This window comes from Gasterosteus aculeatus, chromosome 9 (assembly GCF_964276395.1).
Source record: "Gasterosteus aculeatus chromosome 9, fGasAcu3.hap1.1, whole genome shotgun sequence".
Classification (NCBI taxonomy): Eukaryota; Metazoa; Chordata; class Actinopteri; order Perciformes; family Gasterosteidae; genus Gasterosteus; species Gasterosteus aculeatus.
In genome coordinates this window covers 679,437-702,462 of record NC_135696.1, presented here as the reverse complement: position 1 = coordinate 702,462, position 23,026 = coordinate 679,437, and the positions used below count along the sequence as shown (strand labels likewise).

Genomic DNA, 23,026 nt, shown 5'->3' with positions numbered 1-23,026 from the left:
GCGCTGTGGGAGCAGCAGCAGACCGCGCTGCCGGGTCATCTCTGCTCGCCGGGCCGAGGTGTCCGGTGCCAACGACAGCAGCTCAGCATGTGAGTCGGACTTTGCCTCATCGATGAGGTGTGGAAGACACGAAACGTTCCGTCCCGTTATTTTAACCATCTGTTGAGCTTGGATGGAATCCTGCGCTGCTGGCAGCCTCTTTAGACTCTCACAGTAAACTCTCTCTGCCTCTGTGCGAGGAAACAGAAACATCGTGTCCTAATGGAGTGTTGGGTTACCCAAAGCTGCCAGGACAGCTGCGTTCATGTCTCCTCCCACAGACCGGCCTCTGCGTTCCTCCGTGGGAAATTCCATCCCGTCGGTGCTTTTGTTGACGAGGGGCGGAAAGCGCAGCGTCTGTCACCGCAGAGTGTTTGAGTGAGACGGGACGGGGGGGACGGGGGGGGGGGACACCTCTGGCACGTACGTCCCGCCGCGAGGTCGAGCAGACGGGTTCAAGGGCCCCTCGTTTCATCGGCAATCGGAGCGACGCGCTGTGGTGGGATGTAACCGACGAGTGTACGCGAACCCGTCACCCTGCAGCGTGAGCTTCTAAACGGGCCACACCGCATCCCAAAAGCAGCAGCTGGCCCAAGCTGAAGGTTTCATGGGAACGAACCACCCAGATATAACGTCTTCTGTTCAGATTGCCTCAATCATCGAGGACCATCTAAATATTGTTGCTGTCGGTTCTGTGAGCCACAATAAACGGAATAAGTTCCTCACCTTGAACTCCACCTCCATGCCGGTGACGTTCTCGCCCGGTTCCATCTGCGTCAGCCTCTGGATGTAGGAGTACAGGTTCCTGGCGGGGACCTCGGTGTTGCCGCAGGTCACGGCCTCCAGCAGCGCGTCGTGGATGAAGATGTACTGGTCCTCCGTCTGGACCATGTAGTTCCTCTGGGAGCGCATCAGCGTGACGTGGCCGTACACGTCCAGGGTCTTCTCCTGCTTGATCCGCTCCGCCATGGCGTCGATCACGATGAAGCAGCCGGTGCGACCGACTCCGGCGCTGAGCCGAAGAACCAGGCGGCGGGGGGGGGGGGAAAGGAGCAGATGGGGATGCGGTAAGACATGCGTACCCTCCGGGGTACGAACTGTGGGGCAAACGGTTTTGCAGCGACTTTTGCAGCCGGCCGGCGACATTTCCAACAATGGACTTTAGAATTGACATCAGCGATGAGTCAGCGTCGCCGTCTGACTGGCGTTAAGAAGATATCCGCTCGCATCGACATGCAATCCTGAAATATAATACATTTAGCTGCCCACCCAAACTGGTACCGACGCGGTGAAACAGCCTGACCAGGCAAGTCAACATAAACGCTTTATGCTGTTCAGTGTCGGTGAGGTGCACACACACATGCAGAGGTTGCTGCACAGGTGAAATGAGACGGGTCGTGTGATACGGAGGCTGCTTAATACGGTAAAGCACATTATGATGGAGTCTTGCCGGGATAATTAAATTTGACTGATAATCCTGTTAGATGCTCCATCTGAATGCTACGGAAGATTAGGGAGAGCTCCTCTCCTGCCAACCTCCCCCCTCCCTCCCCCTCCGCGTCCTTGTCTCCCAGCCGCTTCATCTTCTCCCAAAGTATCCCTGCACCACTCTCACGCCAGCCCTACCACTTTTTCATGCATTAGTCCTTTTTTTTTCCCTTTCTAAATTCCATTTTCCCGTCACCTTCTCTTTTCTTTAATTCATCATTTCCATTCGCCGCGTCCTCAATTCGACCTCATCTTCGCCGTCGTTCCGCTCGCATGTCACCTCCTCTGACACCCGGCCCCTCGCTAACTCTGGCTCTCCATCATTCCTCAATCCCCTTTTCTTCGCTTTCTTGCTCTGCCGACCCTCCATCTTGTCTTCCTTCACTCCCCGACAGCAGCTTCCCTCCAGCTCTGGAGCTCCAACGACAAACCTCCGGAATCTTCCCTCAACCTCCACGCAGAGCAGCGCGCTTCAGTTCCAACTAGTGGACCAGCGAGGACGGACCCAAATCAGGATGCAAGCACTCACACACACACACACACAGACCTGCAATGGACGACCATGGGACCGGCATCTGGGGGGTTGCAGGCCTTGACCCTGCGTAGGAAGGCCAGGAAGGGCGTGGGGTGTTCTGGGACTCCGTGGTCCGGCCAGGCGGTGAACTGGAAGTGACGCACCTCGCGCTTCTCATTGGAGCCGCTCTGGAAGATAAAGCACGTGTTGCTTCTTACTTAGAAACGTCCCTTTTTAAGGCTGGAAGCCAACGGATCTACATTAGTTAATATATTACTGAACCCAGTGACCCATTGAACTACATATGTTGTTTTCCCTTCGTGTTGGGTCACAACTACAAGCAACTGCATGTACAGAATATTTCAACAGATGAATGCACACGCGGCCTCATCACAGCCCACCGAACCCCGGCGTGTTACCTTGTAAAGGGCGAAGGTCCTGACGGAGTAGGTGGCCAGCTCCACCGTGTCCAGCAGAGTGACCTGGATCAGGCCGTAGGTCTCTGTGCCGCGGGTCGGCCAGTACTGATCGCACTTCACCTACGTGGGGGGGAAGCTGGTAAGGACGCGCAGCAGTTTGCATAATGTCTGTATGCATTTTCTTTTTGTGAAAGAAGAGACAGAAAGAGCAGACTTTGGGAGGGGAACGTTACTGCAAATTAGTAAGAGAGTTTGCGCAAAATTCTGACAGTAATGTTGGGAAAAAATGTGCATATATAGCGACTACCCGGTGTGTAAAAGTGGCTTTAGTGAGTGCGTGGGGTTAGGCGTGACAGACAGACAGACAGACAGAGAGAGCTTTCAATACTAGAAAACCTGTGTGGCATGAACAGGTTGGTGGCCGTCACGCAGATCCGTCTACTCAAAGTGCACCGCTTCCCTTCACATGTGTGAGGTCGCACATCGCCCTACAGTACAACCTCACAAATCCCTAAAAAACGACACCCTGCACAAACCAAATCGCCCCCCCGAATAAAGCGGCCATATATGTAGTTTCTCCAGGTCAGCCTCAGAGAGCGGGGAGGGTAACACAGGGGGGGAACGGGCCGGGTGTGCTTGGCAGAATCAGGCCGGAGCAGACGCTGCGTGCTGATCCCTCCACTCGTCACATCAAAGACAGCAGGGAGCTCGCTCTGCATTCCGCTGCTCCTGCCTGGGGCATTACGCCTTCTGGCCCAGGACAATCAGGCTGTAATCACAGCTTTCCAACCGTTGTTTTCCCACCAGACCTTGAGACGCAGCGGGGACAGGAGCGGCTGTCCACGGGGGGGCGAGACTAAGGCTTGCAGCGTGAAGGCCACCTGACGTACTGGGTACCAGCCTGAGTGGAGCTAGAAGACGCAGACGGACCATCTGGGATCATGCGTGTCGTTAATGCGTAAACACGTGACGTTGAGAGGTGCTGACTGAGATTAAATCATCTCCTCCAACAAGCAGACATGGAGCCAGTGGGCTGATAATTAACCGCTGTCCTCGCTGTGATCACTTATTGAATTCACATCGCGCTCAGTCACAAACAGTAACAGCCTGACGTTTGTAACCCGTCCTCAGGCAATGTGCACTGTGTCTGACCTGCGGGGGACACAATGAAACTACGAGGGCCCTGAGATGAGTCAATGCACCCGGTTGGAAGCACAGATAAAGAGGTGGTGGGGAGAGGTGGAGAGGTGGAGGGGGGGCAGCAGAAAAGGGCACTGGATGGAGGAAGAAGGTAAGGAGAGAACCATGTGAGGTGAGGTTGCATTTTAAGGGATTAGCAAAGGAAGGAAAGAGAGGTCTTGCCTTAGAGAAGAAATAAGAGGGCATCTGAGGGTCAAACAGACACAACGGAGACGGTTGGAAAAAGTCGGAAAAGCAAACAGTTTTAACACAGGACACAGGTTAGTAGGAGGGAAGCAGATGGAAGGAAAGGATCATTTTCTGAACACGGCCGTGGACATAATTGCTGACGACACCTCCAGCATTTCTAGTTATTGCTTTATTCTAACATGACATTCTCATTACATTGCATTCATACTGAAATGATTTTCTAATTCACTGCCTCCCCCCTATTCAGCTGTACTTGTAGCCCCCCCTGGAACTGCCCCCATCCTGCTGTTTATCCCCTTGAGCTGATTAACTGCATGGCGCCTTTCGCTGTGCTCTCTTAACTTCTCACTCTGGGCTTCGCCGCCTTAATGACGTTGCTCGTCTTCTCATTCAGTCCTCTGATCTGTTCTCGCGATGAGGCGCCCCGGTGCTTCGTTATGCCGCCTGCTGCCTCGCCCACGCCTCAAGGAAACTGGGGCCAAACAGATAAGGCTCTGCCTCCCTTGCAGCATAAAGATATTGTCTGCTGGATGCAACGGTTGCAGTTTCCCCTTGGCCTCCCTGAGGGCGCCGGTGTTGTGTTGGCGCCGCCCCAGCGTACTTTCTTACCCGGGACTTCTCTTCTAGCTTGGTCATCATGATGATGTTGGCCGTGTGCTGCTCCCACACCATCCTCCAGAACTCGCCGAAGGTCTCGGGGAGGGGTCCCTGAGTGGCGATGTAGGCGTTCTGCCGGCGGTAGCCGTCGATGTAGTTGGAGTTGATGTAGTCACTGCCTGGGACACCTGCGCCATGAGGTGAAGGGAATGTGACGTCACTCGCTTGGTAAACACATTCTGTCCTTTGCGGATCAACCTGATTGTTGTTCGGATTCACGGTGAAATAATCTATATGGATTAATCAAAGTCTGCAGCTGTGAAAGCAGGTTGGCGCTGCAGTAATAAAGGGGGCGGGGGGTTCATCTGGGGTCATGGCGGGGGGATTAACGGTTGCACCGGGCCAAGCGTCCTTTGGTGTTGGATTGTTCAGCCGTCTTGTTTTATAATACGTGCTGAGACGATCACGGGCCTAATCTGAGAATACTGGATGTGTCGCTTTGAATGGCAACGCGGCTGCAGGGCCCCTCTGTGTCACACTCAGCTGACACCGCTCGTCCTGGAGGGGATTGTGTGTGTGTGTGTGTGTGTGTGTGTGTGAGTGTTTGCGACGCGAGAGACCATCTGTGTGTATTTGATTTAGGATCAGTCCTGCTCATCTGGGGCCTAATACCATAATCCCCAAAATCACTGAGTCACAGCTCAAACATCCACACTCGCACAAACACACACAAATCAAAAACACCACAGTACACACAGACGCAGACGCGGGCGCGTGCGTTCAGCCTTGACCCGAATCCGCCAAAGTGCCACAAAAAACGTTTGAGGAGATGGAAGTCGATGACAGAAGAAGCCCTGACAGGAAGAAACTCCTGCAGATGATTCTCTTCCCGACGCCATTTCATGTGAGCGCAATCCTCCAAGCCGCCGCCGCCGCCATGTGCACTTACGCACACACACAGGAGCGCGGGGGGGTTTGAGCACAGACGGTAAGAAGAGCTTTGAACACATGTTCATCAACTCCGGTCTTTAACAGACAGACGGGCTACGTGCTCTGATGTGCTGCAACTTTATTTGCGAGGGACTACAGCGCTGTGCAGATACGACGCACACAGACACACACAGACGCACACAGACGCACACAGTCGCGCTGGCACAGAGTGTGTGTTCATGCAGCACGGGGAGCAGAAGTGCATATCTGCGCTTATGCACATCCTGGGCATGTGTTTTAAACGTGTAGTAGAAACGGTGTGTGTGTGTGTGTGTGTGTGTGTGTGTGTGTGTGTGTGTGTGTGTGTGTGTGTGTGTTAGCTGTAAGCTGAAAGGGAGACAGACAGCCAGGCCTCCGGGTGGAAGGGCTGCTCACACATGCTCTGCCCAGATAAGGCTCATCTGTTCGGGCTCGGCCTCCCACTGCCTCCCTCTCTGCCAGTTTCTCTGCCTCAGGTCTTTCCCAGCTGAGGTGGGCGCCGAGAACGCGGCCGAGACCATTTTATTTTTCTAATTTTAGTTTTAAGAGGAGCAAATACAGTAGAATGAGCACACAGTGGAACTATATGAATAAATACGCTGTACAGTGAATACCTCACATGACGTGTACGGCAGCTCTGAGACGTGTACTTTAATACTTGACTTACAGTGGCTGCAAAATTCCAATATTAAAGTAACCAACAGTATCAACGGAATGTGCGTTTTCTGTTGTGTAGAGATGGAAACACTTTTTACTCGATGTGTCAGAATTGAGTCTCCGTCTGTAAAGAAGCGAACACTCAAGATGGAAAGTATAAAAGTAAGTAACATGAAATCCCCCTAATTTAAATCAGTATCTCCTAAAATTATTGGAAAATAAAAGCCCTCTTCACAAAGTTAAATGATTCAATTTGGTATTAGACAATTTACTCACAAAATGTTTAACCTCTAACAGCTTGGGATTCTTCTCCATTAATTTCCATTGATCACGTTCGAGCAGAACTACTGTTAAGGTGAACAGCTTAACAAATAAATTTAAAAAAAGTTCCCAGCACTTGCAGGACGCAGGACGTCACACTGACCACGATCTCAGACTTTTACGCCTCACACAAGTTTCTTTTCACAACTTACAGCTGCAGAAATGTTGACGTCACGCACCAAATAGAGGTGAAATGCCCCCCCGCCCCCCCCCCCATCAGCCTAACATTTACTCTGTAACCAAGACACAAACCACACACGGCCCTTAAGAGAACAAAATGCTGTCACTTCCTCAGAATGTCTCACTGCTCGAGTTGGTCCCCACTAGGGTAGAAGTAGAAGTTCTCACACACACACCGCGGCAGCGTGTCTCACCCTCAATGCTGGAGAGAATCACCCTGGAGTGATCGTAGGCGATGACGTTGGCGTAGCGGTTCTTTGGTTTGTTGACCTCCAGGTTGGAGTTCTCCCATGTGAACTGCTGCCCGGGGTCGAGGGACTGCAAGGTGCAAGAGACAAGGTCAAAGAAGGGAAGATAAAATACCAACATCTCTTTTCAACTCGCATATAATGGATCGAATTATTCAACAACGCGCTGTACAGTTTTCCTCAGACATTGGCCTCAAAATGCAGAAAATGGCTTTAGAAAAGCCCCAAACTGCCCAGTTGTGTGAACTTGAGCTGTTGCCCACTGTGACTGAAGCAAAACCACAGCATTACAAACAGAGGACAAATTGAGAATTAACAGCGTTATTGAACCTGGACAGTAATGTCTGAAACTACAGCGCTTCAGACTTTCCGCTTTCGACGCAATCGAAACAAAACAAAATGCCGCCAACGAGCAGAGACGGAGGATAAAAGCAGCATGAATCCCTCTGGTTGTGTTGGACCAACACACTAAGTTCCTGCGGGGTAATGACAGGGAGAGCATCGGCGTTGAGGCAGACGTGAGGTCATCACGGGGCTGTCAGTGGAGGGGGACGGCGAGCGGCGAGCGGCGAGCCACAGCAATTCAGCAATTGTGAATATTTTACGGCACATAATTATGGTGCAGCCGGGGAGGAAAAAGGGGGCCGCAGCGCTGCTGGATTGAGTTCGTCCCTGCATGTGTGTGTGTGTGTGTGTGTGTGTGTGCGCCGCCCGACGCCATGTGTGTCTGATTATTACGCCGCAATCGCCCCCCCCGTCCCCCCTGCATCCATCTCTCGCGCTCCCTTTGCCGTTAAGGGTCTCGGCCCCGAACAAAGCCCACAGTCGTGCAGAGAGGACGGGGGGTTCAGCAGAGAGCTGACACCACAATCACACACAGCCCCCCCCCCCGGGTAGCGTGCTCTTGTCTCCCTCCACACGCCGCTGTCCGTCACACGCGAGTCTCGTTCTGGCCAATTAGAGCTTCACGTCTGCCACGTGTTTCCTTCGTTAGGAGGCTCTCTGTGGATCTCGTTGATAAGTTTTATTCAGCGACACAGCGCAGCACACTGAGTTCAGGCGCCAAGTACAAGGCCTTTTATTTTGACTGTGCTGCGAGTTAAAGGAAACTAATCAGAAACTCTTTTTCCTTCTTAAGAGGGCACTCGCTTCCTGTATCTCTCTCTCCGACGCCGACTCTTTATTTCCATCCTTCTCGCTACGCCAGCGAGTAGAAAATGTAAAATGAAATATGGGGCTGGATAACCATCTGGCTGTAAGCAAACTCTCTTTGAGCTCCCCCCTTTGTATTTGTAGAGATGAAGACAAGTCAGCAGAGAGAGAGTGTCGCTCTATGATGAATAATATCAAAATGCCACTCGGGGGACTGCGGGACGAGCTGAGCCGAAAAACAAGACGAGTCGACCGTGAATCTGCGTCAGAAACCAGAGGAGTTTGCCCGAGTGTGAAGCCTTCCAGGAGAAGACAAGCAGCACGCCTACCTCGTACTCTTGGGAGAACTTGAGGTTGTCGTTGGCCTTGAGGCGCTCGGAGTGATCCGCCAGCTCGGAGATGGGGACGGGCGGGTGACTCGCCATGCCTGCCGAGCACACCAGGGAAAGAGAAGCCATTTGGGAACATTTACAACGTTACTTGGATGTTTTTGGGGGGGGGGACATGTTAAGAGTGAGGATTCCCAGAGTGCTTTAGTGCGCCGTCCGCAGTCGACGCAGGAAGCAAATGGGTGGTTTTATTGGTTAAGCGACCATGTTCTCTCTTGGCAGACAGAGAGAACAACGCGCATGCTCTGAAAGTTACTGCGGCGCAGGAACACGTCCGCGCCGACACGGGAAAAAGACCATGACCCAGGCGGTTACAAATTCTGCTTTTTATGATTTTTGGATTAAGAAGCGTTCCGGTGGCGTCTGGGTGAAATGTTGTCAGTCCAAGCAGCTTCGTCCTAGACGGGATGGGAGGTTAGTTAGCGATGAAATGGGATAGAAAAGAAGGACACGCGGTGGGAACAGAGCGGAGAAGCTACATGTTCCCACTGAGGGCGACTAACTTGACAAGCGGCGGTAGCCGCGGTACACGGACACGCGGTAGGCTGAGAAGGGGAAAACAACACCGCCGTTAATCCAGCAAACACAAGACTTTAAGAGAAAACACACGTGGAGCGACGCCCCGCGCTCGCGTGTTGGGGTCGAACCTGGAGTCTGGAAGTTGATGCGGCGGAGCTCCACGGGATCAGTGGGGTGGTGGGACGACATGGCCTTGCTGCAGGGGAAACTGCCCTTCCTGCCCTCGGCCTCCGCCCGTTTCCTGGAGTCACATCAACACATCAACGTGAATCCTGACTCGACTGAGATGTGCTATAATAATCTTTACTGGCTTTTCAAGAGAAACGTGCAGGACGGAGGAAACGGGCGGCGTTTGATTACCTGTCAGGTTTGCTGGATCCAGAATGGAGAGGACAGCAGGACAAAAGGACAGACGAGGAGGAATTACATTAGTGTCCAGTCGGAAGAAAACAAGATACACCAGCGAGTAAAGCAGAGTTTCTATCTCTCTTATTGAAACGAGTCACAATGTCAGACGATAACAGCACCTCCTATTCAACGAGTTACACAGTGACTGTAAAGCTAACTGATGAGCATTTCGTCTCTGCGTCCACACACACTGGAAAGGCTGTGGGTCAACAACTGTGTGTTTTTACCATTGAGGTTAATAATTCTGCAAAACGCCGCATTGGTCGCAGTCATTTATTGCATTTGCATTCGTGCTTTAACAAAGCTCGAGCCAGCAGAAGGGATCATTATCGTGAATCATGCTAATGAGCGATCATCTTATCTTCCGCTCTCCGTTACGCCGGCCCGGCTCCCCGGATAGACATTTTTACAACCAGAATACAGAAGACACACAAAGCCTGAGTACCAAACACACACATATTGAGAAGTTAATTGTGTAGCAGCAATAAATACACCTTGATGTTTGTCCAGAATATAGTATTGATTACGGAGCCGCATGATGAACCGTCAATGACACATTGATTTGATTCAGTGTGAATGACACTTTAAATACAACCAGAATCCAATTAAAAGAAATAATCTCAATAAGGAGACTGGTGAAAGTAAATCATGTGTTCCTTCAGCACCAAAGTCATCCAGCACGCAGGGACACGTGAGACGCAAACAGGAACTGATCCTGCACACAGGCTGATAACTGACTGAAACATTAGACTTCCTGTTTGCGTGTTGCACAGCAGTCTGGGACGCTGTTTTTCTTCTGACTGCTTTGTCAAAGGCAGTGTGAGAACTGCTGCTTGTGATTCAGGACTACTGAATACGTTTAAGGCCCCAAGAACAAGCAAAACTGCAAATGAGAATCTTTTAATCCCATGAAAGTATCCGCGGTTGATTGTAATTATTTTTCTCTTTTTGATTTCCTCGCTCCGTCTCTCATTATCACTCCTTATTAAACCATCTCTTCCTCTCCCCACCTCTTGAACAGCAGAATGGCGATGACGATGCAGACGATGAAGATGACAGCCAGCACGGGCCCCACCACCCACAGGAGGCCCTCCTCCTCGTCCACGATGGGCTGAGGGTCCACGCCCGATGAGGTCACGGGATCAGAATAAGGGCTGGTGGCGTACATGGTCTGCGGCGAGAGAAACACACCCCTAAGAACTGCGTTTCACACTGAACGGCGCCTGAGGGAGCGACCTGTGTGCGCTGGTTCTGCTCACGTTCTCGGAGAGGTCCAACAGCGCCAGCACAAAGAAAACATACTCCTGCCCGTTCTGCAGCGGACGGTTGCGGAAGTCGCCGTGGTTGCGCCCGTCGCCCAGGGTGAACTCCAGGGGGAGGGTCTTGAAGTGAGCGCTGACGTAGGCCCTGGGATCTGATTGGCCGGCCTGCCTGCGGCTGCGCAGCGCGCGGCTGACGCCGGTCCTGTTCATCTCTTTCAGGAGCTAGAGAGGCAGAAAAGAGCCTCATCGGGACGGAACGATGGGAGCCGCACGGCGCTTCATCGACTCAATCGCTGCCACATTTATCCACGGAGACGAGAGGGCGCCGTGAAAGCTCCATCTGGCTCACGCCGGTGAGCTTTCTCAGCAGTGTAATGAGGCGGCGAGGAAAAAACGACGGGAAGTGGAATTGGACGGGACGCGCTAAGCGAAGGCATTGTTTGGCTTGAACAGGCTCGTCTACCTTTTGCATAATGAGACACAAATCGTGTGACACCGGACGCTTTTTCTCTTTTGTGCGACTTGCAATGAAATCGAAATTGTTCCTCAAGGGGCCATTTCGAGTTTGGAATTAATTTAACAACAATCTGAAAATGGCTTATTAAGGAGTTGCGATAAATAAAATGCCTCACCTCCTCCAGGTTCATCTGGTCAGGCTCCTCCCAGGGGTTGAGGAACTTCCCTCCTCTCTGCTTCTTCAGCGGCAGCACCACCACGTAGTAACCCCTGCAGCACAGAAAGAAGCTCTCCGTCTCTGCAGGAACACCAGCGCGCTGACGTCCCGGCTCGTTTAGCTCCCTTTACCCTGCATCCGTCCTTTTTATTCATTTCATTTTGGTTTAATAAAAATCTTGTGTATTTTTTTTGCTCTTCTATTTATCTGAACTCACATCTACTCGCTGGCTGTGAGGGTCTCATCGTCTAACTCTCAGTGGACGAATGTCTCCTTAAATGGAAAACTCTTTGAAGCTACTGAAAGAAAGAGTCTCGCGCCATTAATACGGCGCTATGCGGCGGCCGTGTCACCGCACGCGTAACCCAAACAGCGCGCCTGTTTTTGGAACAGAGCGCTCCGAGACAAAAACAATAACACCACGAGGAATTCTGTCAGAGACAGTCAGAACCCGCCATCAGACCGGAAAGTCTAGAATCAGGCAGGAGAGACGTCCGCTGACCGATGGGAAAGTCTCACAAAGCTTCCACGCGAAACATCTCGTCCTGTTTGGGATTGGTTGAGCGCGGCGAGCGGCAGCGCTCTCAGGCAGAGGGCCACTTCTCACTTTGTTTACTTATGAAAAAGGCAGATGAGCAGCTCGTGATTCATTTGGCTTATTACGAGACCGGCCTCGCTGCCAAACTCCAGAGAAATCCCTCCCCAAGGAGCAGTGACTGAGAGGCAGCAGCTGAAGGAGGAGAAATCGGGAGCACAATCCGCACGGGTTGCTGTCAAAGAGACGAAGGCTCGCCCTCCCCCCTTCCCTCCCCCCTTCCCTCCCCTTCCCTCCCCCTCCCTCCCCCTTCGCTCGCATCGTCACTACCTGACTTTGGCCGCGGTCTGCACGGTGGGCAGCTGCACCGTCACCATGCCGTCCGCGTTGGTCTTGCCCACCACCGTGGGCTTGGTCTTCAGGATGTCCGGAGCGGTGGTGGCGGTGACGCGGTGCTGCAGGCCCCCGGCGCTGTTGGCCCGGTTGGTGAGCAGAAAGGAGTAGAGCGTGTCCGGCTCCAAGCCGGCGATCAGCTTCTGGGTCTGCTTCCCGTCCACCTCCACGGACTGGCCCTTCCCATAGAGGATCTGGACGGGGGACGGGACGGGCATATGGCGAGGAGTCAGACACGCAACGCAGCCCGTGTCGAATGCTCTCACATAGTTGCTGATGTTACAGATGCAGGTGTTATGTTTAAATGTAATGACTGTACTCACAGTGAAGGGCTGGGTCGGGTTCTTGTCTCGTATCTCCCAGGAGAGCAGGACCGAGTTCTTCATGGACGCTTTTACTCTGAAGTTGGTGGCGAAAACTACAAAGGGACAAAAAAGAAGGCAGATGACGACGGTTCCTGTGGTGTTTAGTCTCTACTGAACCCAAGGTGATGTCCTACCTGTGTGTCCCTCTACCGCCTCACGCTAACTACCCGCGCCGACCAACACTCATCACCCGAGACGCTTACCTTGCTTTGGGAAAAGGACCTTCTAAGACTACAGTGACAAGACAACGAACAAGGACACTGAGTATGTCGTCACCAGGCGTGTGTGTGTGTGTGTGTGTGTGTGTGCGTGTGGAAGAGGGGCGTGTGTGTGCAGCGGGGAAGCGCCCGCCGCCTCCCGACGGACGAAGGCGGCTGGTTGGAAAAGTGAAGCCTACCTTGGTCCAGCCGCCGCGTCCTAAACTGGACGGCGGGGCCGAGCGGCCCGGCGCCGACAGCGGTGGACGCGCGCAACCTGACTTCGTACACGGTGTCGGCACTCAGGCCCTCCAACAGAACCGCCGCCCCCGGCGCGGCCACCTCCGCCTCCGAGGCGTTTCCCCTGCTGTTCACGTCCTTGTACAGAACCGAGTACTTGCGGATCTTTCCGTTTTGCTCGAGCAGCGGGACGGATTTCCACGCCAGCCGGAGGGAGTCGGCGGACGCCTCCTCCAGGACGACGTTTTCCGGGTAGCCGCTGGGGGCGTCCTCCGGAGTGGTCAGCTCCCCGAGGGCCTCCTCGCCGTAGCCCATTTTGTTCCGGGAGGAGAGGCGGAACACGTACTTGGCGCCCTTGTGGATGTCCTGGGCCGTGTAGCGGCTCTCCTTGGTGGGGAACTCCACCACGGTGAAGGGGAGGACGTCGAGGCGGCCGAAGGTCAGGCGGTACCCGAGGAGCGGCGTGGGCGGGTTGGGCTGCGGGTGCCACTGAAGCAGAGCCGTCCCCGAGTCGGTGGCGCTCACACTCAGCCTGGGCTTCTCGGGCACTACGAAGCGAGAAGCGATGAGAAGATCATCAGGGAATAATTGCAAAGCGCATTATTTCTCACTCACGAGCAAAACCGCAAAATATGATTAACGCGGCTTCTTTTTGGGCACATCAAGGTGTGACAGAGTGGGACAGGAAGCAATTTAACGGCCTCTAATGATCATTAGCGGCGCTTTGGGCTCAGAGATCATTACTACGTGTGCGTGTTCGCGGGACACACTTACGCGGCAGGGCGCTGCACACGGTAACAGGTTTGCTGCGCGCGCCGTCGCCCTTGGCGGTGTAAGCCCCCACCGACACGGAGTAGGCAGTGTCCGCCCTCAGGTCTCCCAGAACCACCTCCTGCAGGAAGACGGAAAGCACTGTCAGCACCACAGCGGCGCCGCCCCCCCGGACACGGAGCAACGGTTTAACGGGTGCTGCTGGGCTTAAAGGAGATGCACTTCTGTGCCTGTGCAGGACGGACATTCCACCGTTTCTATGTCAGCGAAGTCTTTCTCCATAATAAATCGTCTCAACGAAGCACACGACAAATACATCAAATCATCCCAACAGATTTGAGGATGTGGTTCACTAGCAACACAAAATGTCCTTTAACCACGCAGACACTCGCAGCTCATTTCGATCGGTCTCCATCTAAACACCAAATACAATTCTTTCTTCATCTTCTTGGCCAGCGGAAAGCATAAATGATGGTATTTTGGCAATATCTGCGAGTGACTCACATCATCAGTTACCCATTTTCTTTTTCACGGATGTTTATTTAAGAATTCTGGAGACAATACAACGTGCAGAACAGAAAAACTATTTACGCCCTCATTCATGTCATAGGACACGTTAAAACTACAATCTCATCACTGTGACTCATAGTTCTCACTATTAAACAACACGGGTTTACTCACATATTCAGTTGAGTCACCATGTTCCCTCTGAGAAGCAGCATCGAGAAAAGAGGAAAAGAAAAGCAATCTGTAATGTTTGGTGTGCAAGCGGAAAAACGCAGCATCTTTTACTGGCAGCAGTAGCTTGAAACTATCAGCAGTAATTAGCAGTTAGTTTGATTTCGGTCCATTATTTATCCCGGACTGAGATCCAATAATGCCGAAAATGAAAATAATGAAATGCACTTTGATTTTCTTTCTGCTCGTCAATAATTAGAGGAGAAATTAGACGGCTTGATCCAACAAACAGGATCGAACATGTATAATAGTGAGCTTTAGACCCCCCCCACCCTCCCCCGCTGTCTCATCTAAATGTAGAAGGCAAATAAGCAGATATGAGGCAATCTTAAGGAAGGTTTGTGCTCAATGCTTCAACACATTTGGCCCCATTTCTCTGATTATCGTATGTTGGACGTTTATGTGGAAGCTGCGACAGATTCCTTCATTGTGACTGAAAAAAAGGATTCATCTTCTCGAGTTACACCTCGATGGCAACATTCTGGCTTCCTCATCATCGATCTATATCAAGGTGTCGAGGGAGCTCTTTATTTATTCATGGCTTTAATGACACTATTACCATAACACGTCCGATTGCGAAATTGCAATAAATATTAATGTAAAATAGAAATATGTAAATTGTCACGAAATAGTTGCTGCAGAGTGCCTGTTGGTTCTACCTGAGCGTCCTCCATGAGGATGTCCTTGATGAGCGGCTGACCCTGAGGTTCTCCGTAGTGCGTCCTCACATAGTGGACTTGGTAGCCTCGAACGTGGCCGTGCTGCCGTTCGGGAGCTGGTGCTCGCCATTTCACCCTAACGGCCGAGGCGTTCACAGTCTCCGCCTCCACCCCTCGCGGAGGACCGCTTGGAACTAAATGTGCATTTTGGGATACAGGTCAAGGGTCACAGAGGATGGGCACTCAAACCTCTAAAGGCCCTCACTTTTTCTGTTCAAAAATATACAGGATTCATGGGCAGATACAAAAGAAAAAACACCCAAAAGCTGAAAAATACAACCCTCCAAAAAGTGTGAAAGTGCTCTGATGTCTGGGGAAAAAAGTCAAAATACTAAAAGAAAATGAGTGCTTGAGGAAAAACATGGAGGAAAAAAGCAGTGGAGGATAAGAAGCAAATGTAGAGGAAGATAAGAATGGCAGATAGAAAAGGACTTGTTGCCCTGGGCAGATAAACAGTGGCAGGCAGTCAAAGAGAAAATGCTGTTATCAAGAAAAAACGCTTCGCTGCCAAGAACTACACTTGTCTCTATAATGTAATGTCTCTACAACTAGAAAAAAGAGGACGTTGAGAGTATCAAATGCATCGTATTACAAACAGTGAGAGGCATTGATAGAAGGAGCTGGAAGGGCATGTGAGAGAAGCCATGGCGTGGAAGGGCCAAGGTGCAGCCGGAGCCAAAGGGATTGGTTCTGGTATCGTTAGTGGAGACAAAAAGGGGAAAATCCCAAGGAGGCCTGATCCCAAAAAACAGGGAGTTTCGTCAGAAAGGGGAAAAATGCGGAAAAACGACGCCGGTAGGAAAGAAAGAGGGGGATGGAAGTCACAAGAGGGTTGCTGTTGGTGCGGGAGAAGCAGGGAAGGTGTCCGGATGCTGCAGGTTTCCGGCGGTGAAGAAGGAATTCAGGAGAGGCTTTGAGAAACACGACGCTCGCACTGGTTCCTAAACGCATCCTCCATTGGACCGAGCCGTGGACGGAAGCCGCTGTTAGTTTTGGGTGCACTGAGCTCATTAGTGAGGTGAGCCGTGGTTAGAGAGGCGGACCGGGAGGTGGGGGTGAGGGCGGGGCGGGTGGGGTTGGAGGGTGTTGCTTGGGAACGTACCATCTTCCTCCGTGCGGATGAGCAGCTGTAAACTCTCCGGCCCGTCCCCGGCTTCCGTCTGCGCCCGTACCGTCACGCCGTACTCGGTCCACTTCTCCAGGCCCTCCAGGAGGAACGGAGAACTCTCCGGAGGAATCCCCTCCACGCTTTTAGACACCCGGCCGCCCTCGGTCGTGGAGTACTGGATGGAGTATCCGGAGATGACGCCGTTTTGAAACTCCACAGGGGGCGGAGCCCAACTTACCAGGATGCTGGTAGAGCTGGGGCTGGCGCATGTGATGTCCTGCGGCGGCGCCGACGGAACTGACCGGCCAGCAGAGGAGGGTAGTGTGTGTGTGTCGTTTGGGTGTGGGAGGTGGTAATCAGTGGGTGGAGCGGTGAGGAGGTGAAGGAACGGTGGGATGACATTGAGCGGACGAACGACAGAGAACAAAAAAGACAAAGAAACATAAAATGAAAACAAAACACTGAGAACGGAGAGCGAACAAAATGACCCGGCGGCTAGAGAGCGGGACGACGGAGCGATGGAAACGGGTGGATGATTTCAAAAGAAGAGACAAGAGCTGCAACACACAAACATACCTGCCCACAGCTGCTCACAGCCCACCCAAGCCTGTGTGATCCTTGTGGTAGTGCCCCTCTATCTAGCGCCTCCGGCTGCTTACCTTTGTCTTCACTGATTCTCTCACACACCAAACAGAGCGTCGCCACGTTACAGACAACTAACTAGCAACTTCTGGGAATGATTTCATTGGTATTTGTGTCGAACATCAAGCCTGAGGTGCTGTTAGTTGTGGCAATGCGAAGTACTTATAGAGAACCGTTTGTAACATACAAATCTACGACGGGGGGATCCAGACATTCGCGGTTCTCTTATTGAGTCTCATTTTTGCATCGACAAAATTGAAACCACTCTGTCTCTGACACACACACACACACGCACTCGCCGCAGTATTCGTCGTGGGACCTACGCGTCTGCGGCGTGTCGATGAACACCTCGTTGGTGTACGCCCCGATGCCGTGCTTGCTCCGGGCGGCCAGCTGGAAGGTGTAGCTGGAGAAAGGCTTCAGGTTCTTCAGCAGGTGGAAGGTGGAGGGCTCAAAGCTCACTTTCTTCTGAAAGCACACGGAGAGGAACCCGAGAACAGCGGACGACGTGAGCATAGAACAAGAACAGAGGGAGCTTTTAGTAGTACGGACAGTTCGATACAGTCCTCCTGTCCTTTTGCTTTACCTCCTCCGTGTCGTCAGCTCGGCGGTAGACCAGCTCGTAGCCCGTGATCAGGTTGTCGGGGCCGCCCTGGGGCGGCGCGACCCACGACAACAGGATACTGGTCTCGGACTTGGCCTCGCCCTTAAATTCTGAAGGTTGGGATGGAACTACAGAATTGGGCCAAAAGCAGGATGAGTAAAGCCATGTTCAGATCCCTTCTTGTATTCTTTATCTACGCCCCGGCTCACCTCCGGTCTTGGCTATGATCTGCAGGTCCTGAGACAGCGGCCCGTCTCCCATGGAGGTGAAGGCCAGCACTCTGATGTAGTATGTCTTGTTGGGAGTCAACCCCTGGATAGTGATGAAGTGGGCGCTGCGCACCATCTGCTTCTCCCACTGCGCACACACACAGACACACAGACACACACAGACACACACACACACACACACACACAGCCGGTGCGTGAGTGCAAGCGAAGCCACAGACTGACTCTGTGTTTCTTAACGAACGGACGCACCTGGTTGACTGGCAGCGAGTTGTCCGAGGTGTAGTAGACCCTGTAGCCCACCACCTGCCCGTTGGGTTCCTCGGGCTCGTCCCAGTGGATGATTGCCGTGGTCGTGCTCAGCATGCGACCTCTGACCTGCAGGGGGGCGAAAACAAGAGCAACTTGAGCAGAGCGGCTCAAATGCAGCGCAGAGACGTAAAGGCCACTTTATTATGCATCACACACACAAAGTATCCGATGTCCAAAAAAAGCCTTTACGGGATTTTCGTCTTGTCCCAACCGAAGACGTACCTGCCGGGGAGGCGAGGAGGGGGCCTGCTCAGCTGTGCGGGCCTCCACCACCTCGCTGGAGGGGCCCTGGCCAATTGTGTTGACGGCCGCCACCCGAAAGTCGTAGTGGGAGTACGGGCTGAGGCCGCCCACGCTGTAGCGCGTGGTGGCGATGCCATCGATCTCCTTGTAGGGGTCCTCGGACCCTCTTGCACGGTGCTGGAGGAGGCGAGAGAGGACTTATTTAATAATACACACGTTTAACAAAAATGATGAGGTAGTTTCAGTCTGGTTACATATGAATTGCCTCTCATGCTGGTGAAGGAGGTGTTCAGTGATCTTTCATTGCTAACATTTCTATTTCAGAACTCCTCGGGGACAGAGAACACACCTGATTTCATTTGAGCTATTTGGTGACTTTATTACTATAATTTTACGTTCACATAAGATTGCAGCTTGCAGCTTTAGGCGTCTTAACTTGTGCCTCCCTAAGAGCCTCTGTGCACAGCACTGTTACCCACCTGAATGATGTAATAGGAGACCGGCTCAGGGTTGCCCGAGTCCCAGGTGAGTGTGATGCTCGTCGCAGTTCTCTCCGTCACCTCGGGGTTACCAGGGGCCTTTGGCAGGGCTGAGGGACGGAGACACAGGGACACTTTACAAAACGACCCCCCTGGGGTGAAGAAATCATCTGACCGACTTCCCCCAAACGAGAAAATCTACTTTTACGCCACGAGACTGTCTCAAATACGACAAATCACACACTGAACAACATCCAACTGGAATTGGATCAGAATTGGACTAAATAAATAGTCAGTTCGACTCATTGCTAATCCAAATGACACCCTGTGTATATTGGAATATATTATATTGGTATTTTCCCAACGTGAAATTGTAATTCAGCTCGTCGCTCCTCTTTGGATTCTAGATTCAGAAATCATTGTTGATGTTTAGAAAAGAATCTGTGACACCACCTTGTTACGTATTCATACCAACGTCTCATTGAAATGTTGTCCTTGGCGTTTCGTTTTGTTGTTTTTAAAAGGACAAGCCCTCGGCGAGGTCCGAGCAGCCCTTCCTGTGCTGCTCTCGCTGCCTCCTGTCCTCCGCCCATAAGCTGCACCACCCACCTTTCACGATGATCTGCGCCACCGCCTCGATCACGCCGAGCGTCGACATGGCGACGCACGTGTAATTGTTGGACTGGCGCACGTCGGTCAGCTCCAGGACGTTGCGGCCGATGGGCATGTCGTCCTCGGGCGTCAGGTCCTCCGCCCCCAGCATCCACTTCACGTAGGGCATCGGGGAGCCCACGGCGACGCAGGTGATGTTGACGTTCCCCCCCGGCATGATCTCGCTGTCGGCTGGGGGGATGGAGAAGCGCGGGGGGACGCGGCGGACTGGACCGGGCGGGAAGAGCGGAAGGGGGGCGGTTAGAAATCCGCTACTGAGCTGCTGAGCTGCAGAACAACGACGATGTATTTGTTTCCGTGTGCTCTGAAGATGAAGATTCACGGCATTAAACAACAACTGCAAAGCAGTGAGACGATGTGGAACGTCACCGTCAGGCCGCACGTGGCATCAGAATATTTTATTCATTAGGTGTGCTCTATTAAATATTTCATCAACTGAGACACGGAAGATACTCACATGAACACAACGCACTGCAAACACACATGCACTCACGGGGGAACCAGAGGAACACAAACCACACACACGGACACACACGGAGGCTTAATGGACGACAGGGGGGAGAGACTCAAAGAGAGCAGCACACTCGTTACTGTACCAACCTTCTCGCAGCTCTGCAGAGGGGAGGAGGAGGAGGAGGAGGGGGAGGGGGGGAGGAGGGGGAGAAAAAGGGAGACAGAAATATGAGGAGCGCAAAGAGAGAAAACACAGCACAGACGGCCTTTTGCTGTCTCCGCCTGTCAAACACTCACTGAGCAGCGCTGCAGGATTCAGCGAGCGCCGGTGTGTGTCTGTCTGTGTGTGTGTCGGTGTGTGTGTGTGTCTGTCTGTCTGTGTGTGTCTATGTGTGTGTGTGTGTGTCTGTGTGTGTGTCGGTGTGTCTGTCTGTGTGTGTGTCTGTCTGTGTGTGTGTCGGTGTGTGTGTCTGTCTGTGTGTGTGTCGGTGTGTGTGTGTGTCTGTCTGTCTGTGTGTGTCTATGTGTGTGTGTGTGTGTGTCTGTGTGTGTGTCGGTGTGTCTGTCTGTGTGTGTGTCTGTCTGTGTGTGTGTCTGTGTGTGTGTCGGTGTGTGTGTCTGTCTGTGTGTGTGTCGGTGTGTGTGTGTGTCTGTCTGTCTGTGTGTGTCTATGTGTGTGTGTGTGTGTCTGTGTGTGTGTCGGTGTGTCTGTCTGTGTGTGTGTCTGTCTGTGTGTGTGTCGGTGTGTCTGTCTGTGTGTGTGTCTGTCTGTGTGTGTGTCTGTCTGTGTGTGTGTCTGTCTGTGTGTGTGTCTATGTGTGTGTGTCTGTGTGTGTGTGTGTTGCTGTCTGTGTGTGTGTCTGTCTGTGTGTGTGTCTATGTGTGTGTGTCTGTCTGTGTGTGTGTGTGTCTGTCTGTGTGTGTGTGCTCGTGTGCGTATGTGTGCATGTGTGTGTGTGTGTGTGCATGTGTGTGTGTGTGCGTATGTGTGTGTGTGTGTCTGTCTGTGTGTGTGCTCGTGTGCGTATGTGTGCGCGCGTGTGTGTTTGTGTGTGTGCATGTGTGTGTGTGTGCGCGTATGTGTGCGCGTGTGCATGTGTGTGTGTGTGTGTGTGTGCGTATGTGTGTGTGTGTGCGTGTGCGTGTGTGTGCGTATGTGTGTGTGCGTATGTGTGTGTGCGTGTGCGTGTGCGTGTGCGTGTGCTGGGGAGACAGTGCCTGAGGAGGTAAGGTGTCATATTCATGTCAGATTGGGGGAGAAACGTGTCGTGGTTGTTTCTCCCCCGTCGGTCTAAAGGCTAAAGGAGGGAGAGCAGAGAGATTAACAGTGAAACATCGGGTGAAGCAGCTCTCGCTTTAAGAAACAATTGACCCGGTTTTACTGCTGTGCAGCTCTGAATTATAAAACACAAGTGGTTTAACGAACCCATGATGACATTACTGCAACTTACAGTTGTAAAAGATGATTTCAAGAGGAATCCTCTGCACGTCCTTAAATCAAAGCGCTCTAATGGGCTGACGGACCTTTGGTTTATTCATTATGATGTCTTACCTCTGACGTAGAGGTTGGCTGGGGTGGAGTAGCGTGTCCCATCGCTGTTGGTGGCCACACACTCATACTTCCCCTGGTCCGACTCCTCGCTCATCTCTATCTGCAGGGCACCTGGACGGATGGAGAGGAAGAGGAGGAGACAGAGAGAGACGCACAGAAGGATAGCCAGGAAGAAAAAGCAATTAGCACAGGGTGGAAGACGTGGGATAATTGGGTATAGTTCATAAATACACCGACATAGAGATGGTAAGAACTGCACACAGTGTCAATGAATCAGAGGAAGGTTTCTCAGCGAAAACAAGCTGAACAAAAGCGATAAAAAAAGAGGGAGACCAATAGTTCACCACTGTCAGCAAGAATCTGCCCAAAACAAGGGGTCAGCTTCCTGTTTTAAAGATGGTAAAGAAACAAAATGTAAAAGAAAAAAAGCAAATCAACCAAGCGGCCAAAACGTGAAGAGATCCAGTCACCAAAACGGTATTAAAAAAAAAAGAATCTTTGCTGAAAATGAAGATGCAGTTACATCAGGGAGTTAATAATGCTTCAGTTGTCAAGGTTATAAGGTGACAAAGGTATCGCCACGGCGACGTGATATCAACCCTTACGGATCCACCACTGGGATCAGGAGTGTGATGTCATTATAAAAACACACCCAGTAAGGAGGTACAGACATTAAACAGCCTCAAAAGAAGTCACAGATTAAAAAAAAAAAAAAAAAGGAACGACATACGGAAAGCCTTGGGGGGGGGGCGACGCTTTCTCCCTCCCTGAAAATAGAAAAACTGTCAAAAAAGTCAACCAGAGGGTCCTTGTAAAGATGGTGAGAAGAGGCAAAAAAGCGCCCAGTAAAAACTTTATCAAAAAAGTGGTTGTTTGGGGCTTTTTATCGGCAATGAGAGAGAAAAGAGAAAGTAATGGTTCAAAATCATGAAGATATGTGTGTGCAGCTGCACATCGGTGTGTTTACAGCGCGAGCACACTAATGTCTGCACGTGCGTCTGAGCCATCTGGGCTTTTCAGGTCGAGCGAATTAGCAGCTGGGAGGGAAAACAGAAGTGGGACGTTGGATCGGGCCGATGTGGACGAGGCCGGTTAAGCTCGTGTTATACGACCCTCCCAGCAAAAAGAAAGAAAGGAAGAAAAAGGAAAAATAAAAAGCATAAAGCCGCAGTGTGCTTTGCCACCTCAAACTAGGGGACCAGGGTATAATTCACTCTAAACAAGTCATGCTTTAGGCTGAGAACAACGCAGACGTGGAATAAAAAAAAGCGAGGTGATGTTAAACTGGATAAGAGAGACGACAACATGGCGAGAGAGGAAGCGATGGGGCCATGTGTGGCCGAGCGAGGCTCAGACGGACAAATGAACGGATGAGGAGAGGGTGACGGATGAGGAGAGGGGAGGTGATTAAAAGGTCATAGCATCATGAATTGCTTGCTCAGTTTCCAATTCCCCCCTTCTTGCACCTACTGCAGATCTGATCTGAAGCAGCTGGATGAGTATCGCCAATGGGGAAGTCTTTTGGACTAAACGTGTATTTTTTTCTCAGATC

The 23,026-nt window shown here is 51.9% G+C and overlaps 1 protein-coding gene across 15 annotated transcripts in view; it reads right to left on the bottom strand.

Annotated features, from left to right (window-relative positions):
• Positions 1-23,026, bottom strand: part of ptprdb (protein tyrosine phosphatase receptor type Db) — a 47,233-nt gene that overhangs the window by 6,324 nt on the left and 17,883 nt on the right. For 4 of the 15 annotated variants that reach the window (XM_078080613.1, XM_078080615.1, XM_078080614.1 and 1 more), the window contains 28 exons: positions 21,475-21,585; positions 19,407-19,676; positions 18,798-18,907; positions 18,298-18,495; positions 18,016-18,141; positions 17,746-17,893; positions 17,519-17,664; positions 17,256-17,400; positions 16,285-16,587; positions 15,123-15,316; positions 14,407-14,433; positions 13,729-13,846; positions 12,915-13,502; positions 12,476-12,570; positions 12,090-12,346; positions 11,184-11,277; positions 10,549-10,773; positions 10,300-10,460; positions 9,242-9,253; positions 9,010-9,122; positions 8,866-8,907; positions 8,303-8,400; positions 6,768-6,891; positions 4,459-4,634; positions 3,823-3,846; positions 2,461-2,580; positions 2,075-2,229; positions 766-1,051 (listed from right to left, as the gene is read on the bottom strand). In XM_078080613.1, coding sequence (XP_077936739.1) covers positions 766-1,051; positions 2,075-2,229; positions 2,461-2,580; positions 3,823-3,846; positions 4,459-4,634; positions 6,768-6,891; positions 8,303-8,400; positions 8,866-8,907; positions 9,010-9,122; positions 9,242-9,253; positions 10,300-10,460; positions 10,549-10,773; positions 11,184-11,277; positions 12,090-12,346; positions 12,476-12,570; positions 12,915-13,502; positions 13,729-13,846; positions 14,407-14,433; positions 15,123-15,316; positions 16,285-16,587; positions 17,256-17,400; positions 17,519-17,664; positions 17,746-17,893; positions 18,016-18,141; positions 18,298-18,495; positions 18,798-18,907; positions 19,407-19,676; positions 21,475-21,585 — 4,466 coding nt within the window. The remainder of the gene's footprint in view (positions 1-765; positions 1,052-2,074; positions 2,230-2,460; positions 2,581-3,822; positions 3,847-4,458; positions 4,635-6,767; positions 6,892-8,302; positions 8,401-8,865; positions 8,908-9,009; positions 9,123-9,241; positions 9,254-10,299; positions 10,461-10,548; positions 10,774-11,183; positions 11,278-12,089; positions 12,347-12,475; positions 12,571-12,914; positions 13,503-13,728; positions 13,847-14,406; positions 14,434-15,122; positions 15,317-16,284; positions 16,588-17,255; positions 17,401-17,518; positions 17,665-17,745; positions 17,894-18,015; positions 18,142-18,297; positions 18,496-18,797; positions 18,908-19,406; positions 19,677-21,474; positions 21,586-23,026) is intronic. The other 11 variants (XM_078080619.1, XM_078080620.1, XM_078080625.1 and 8 more) reach the window with 6 other exon arrangements.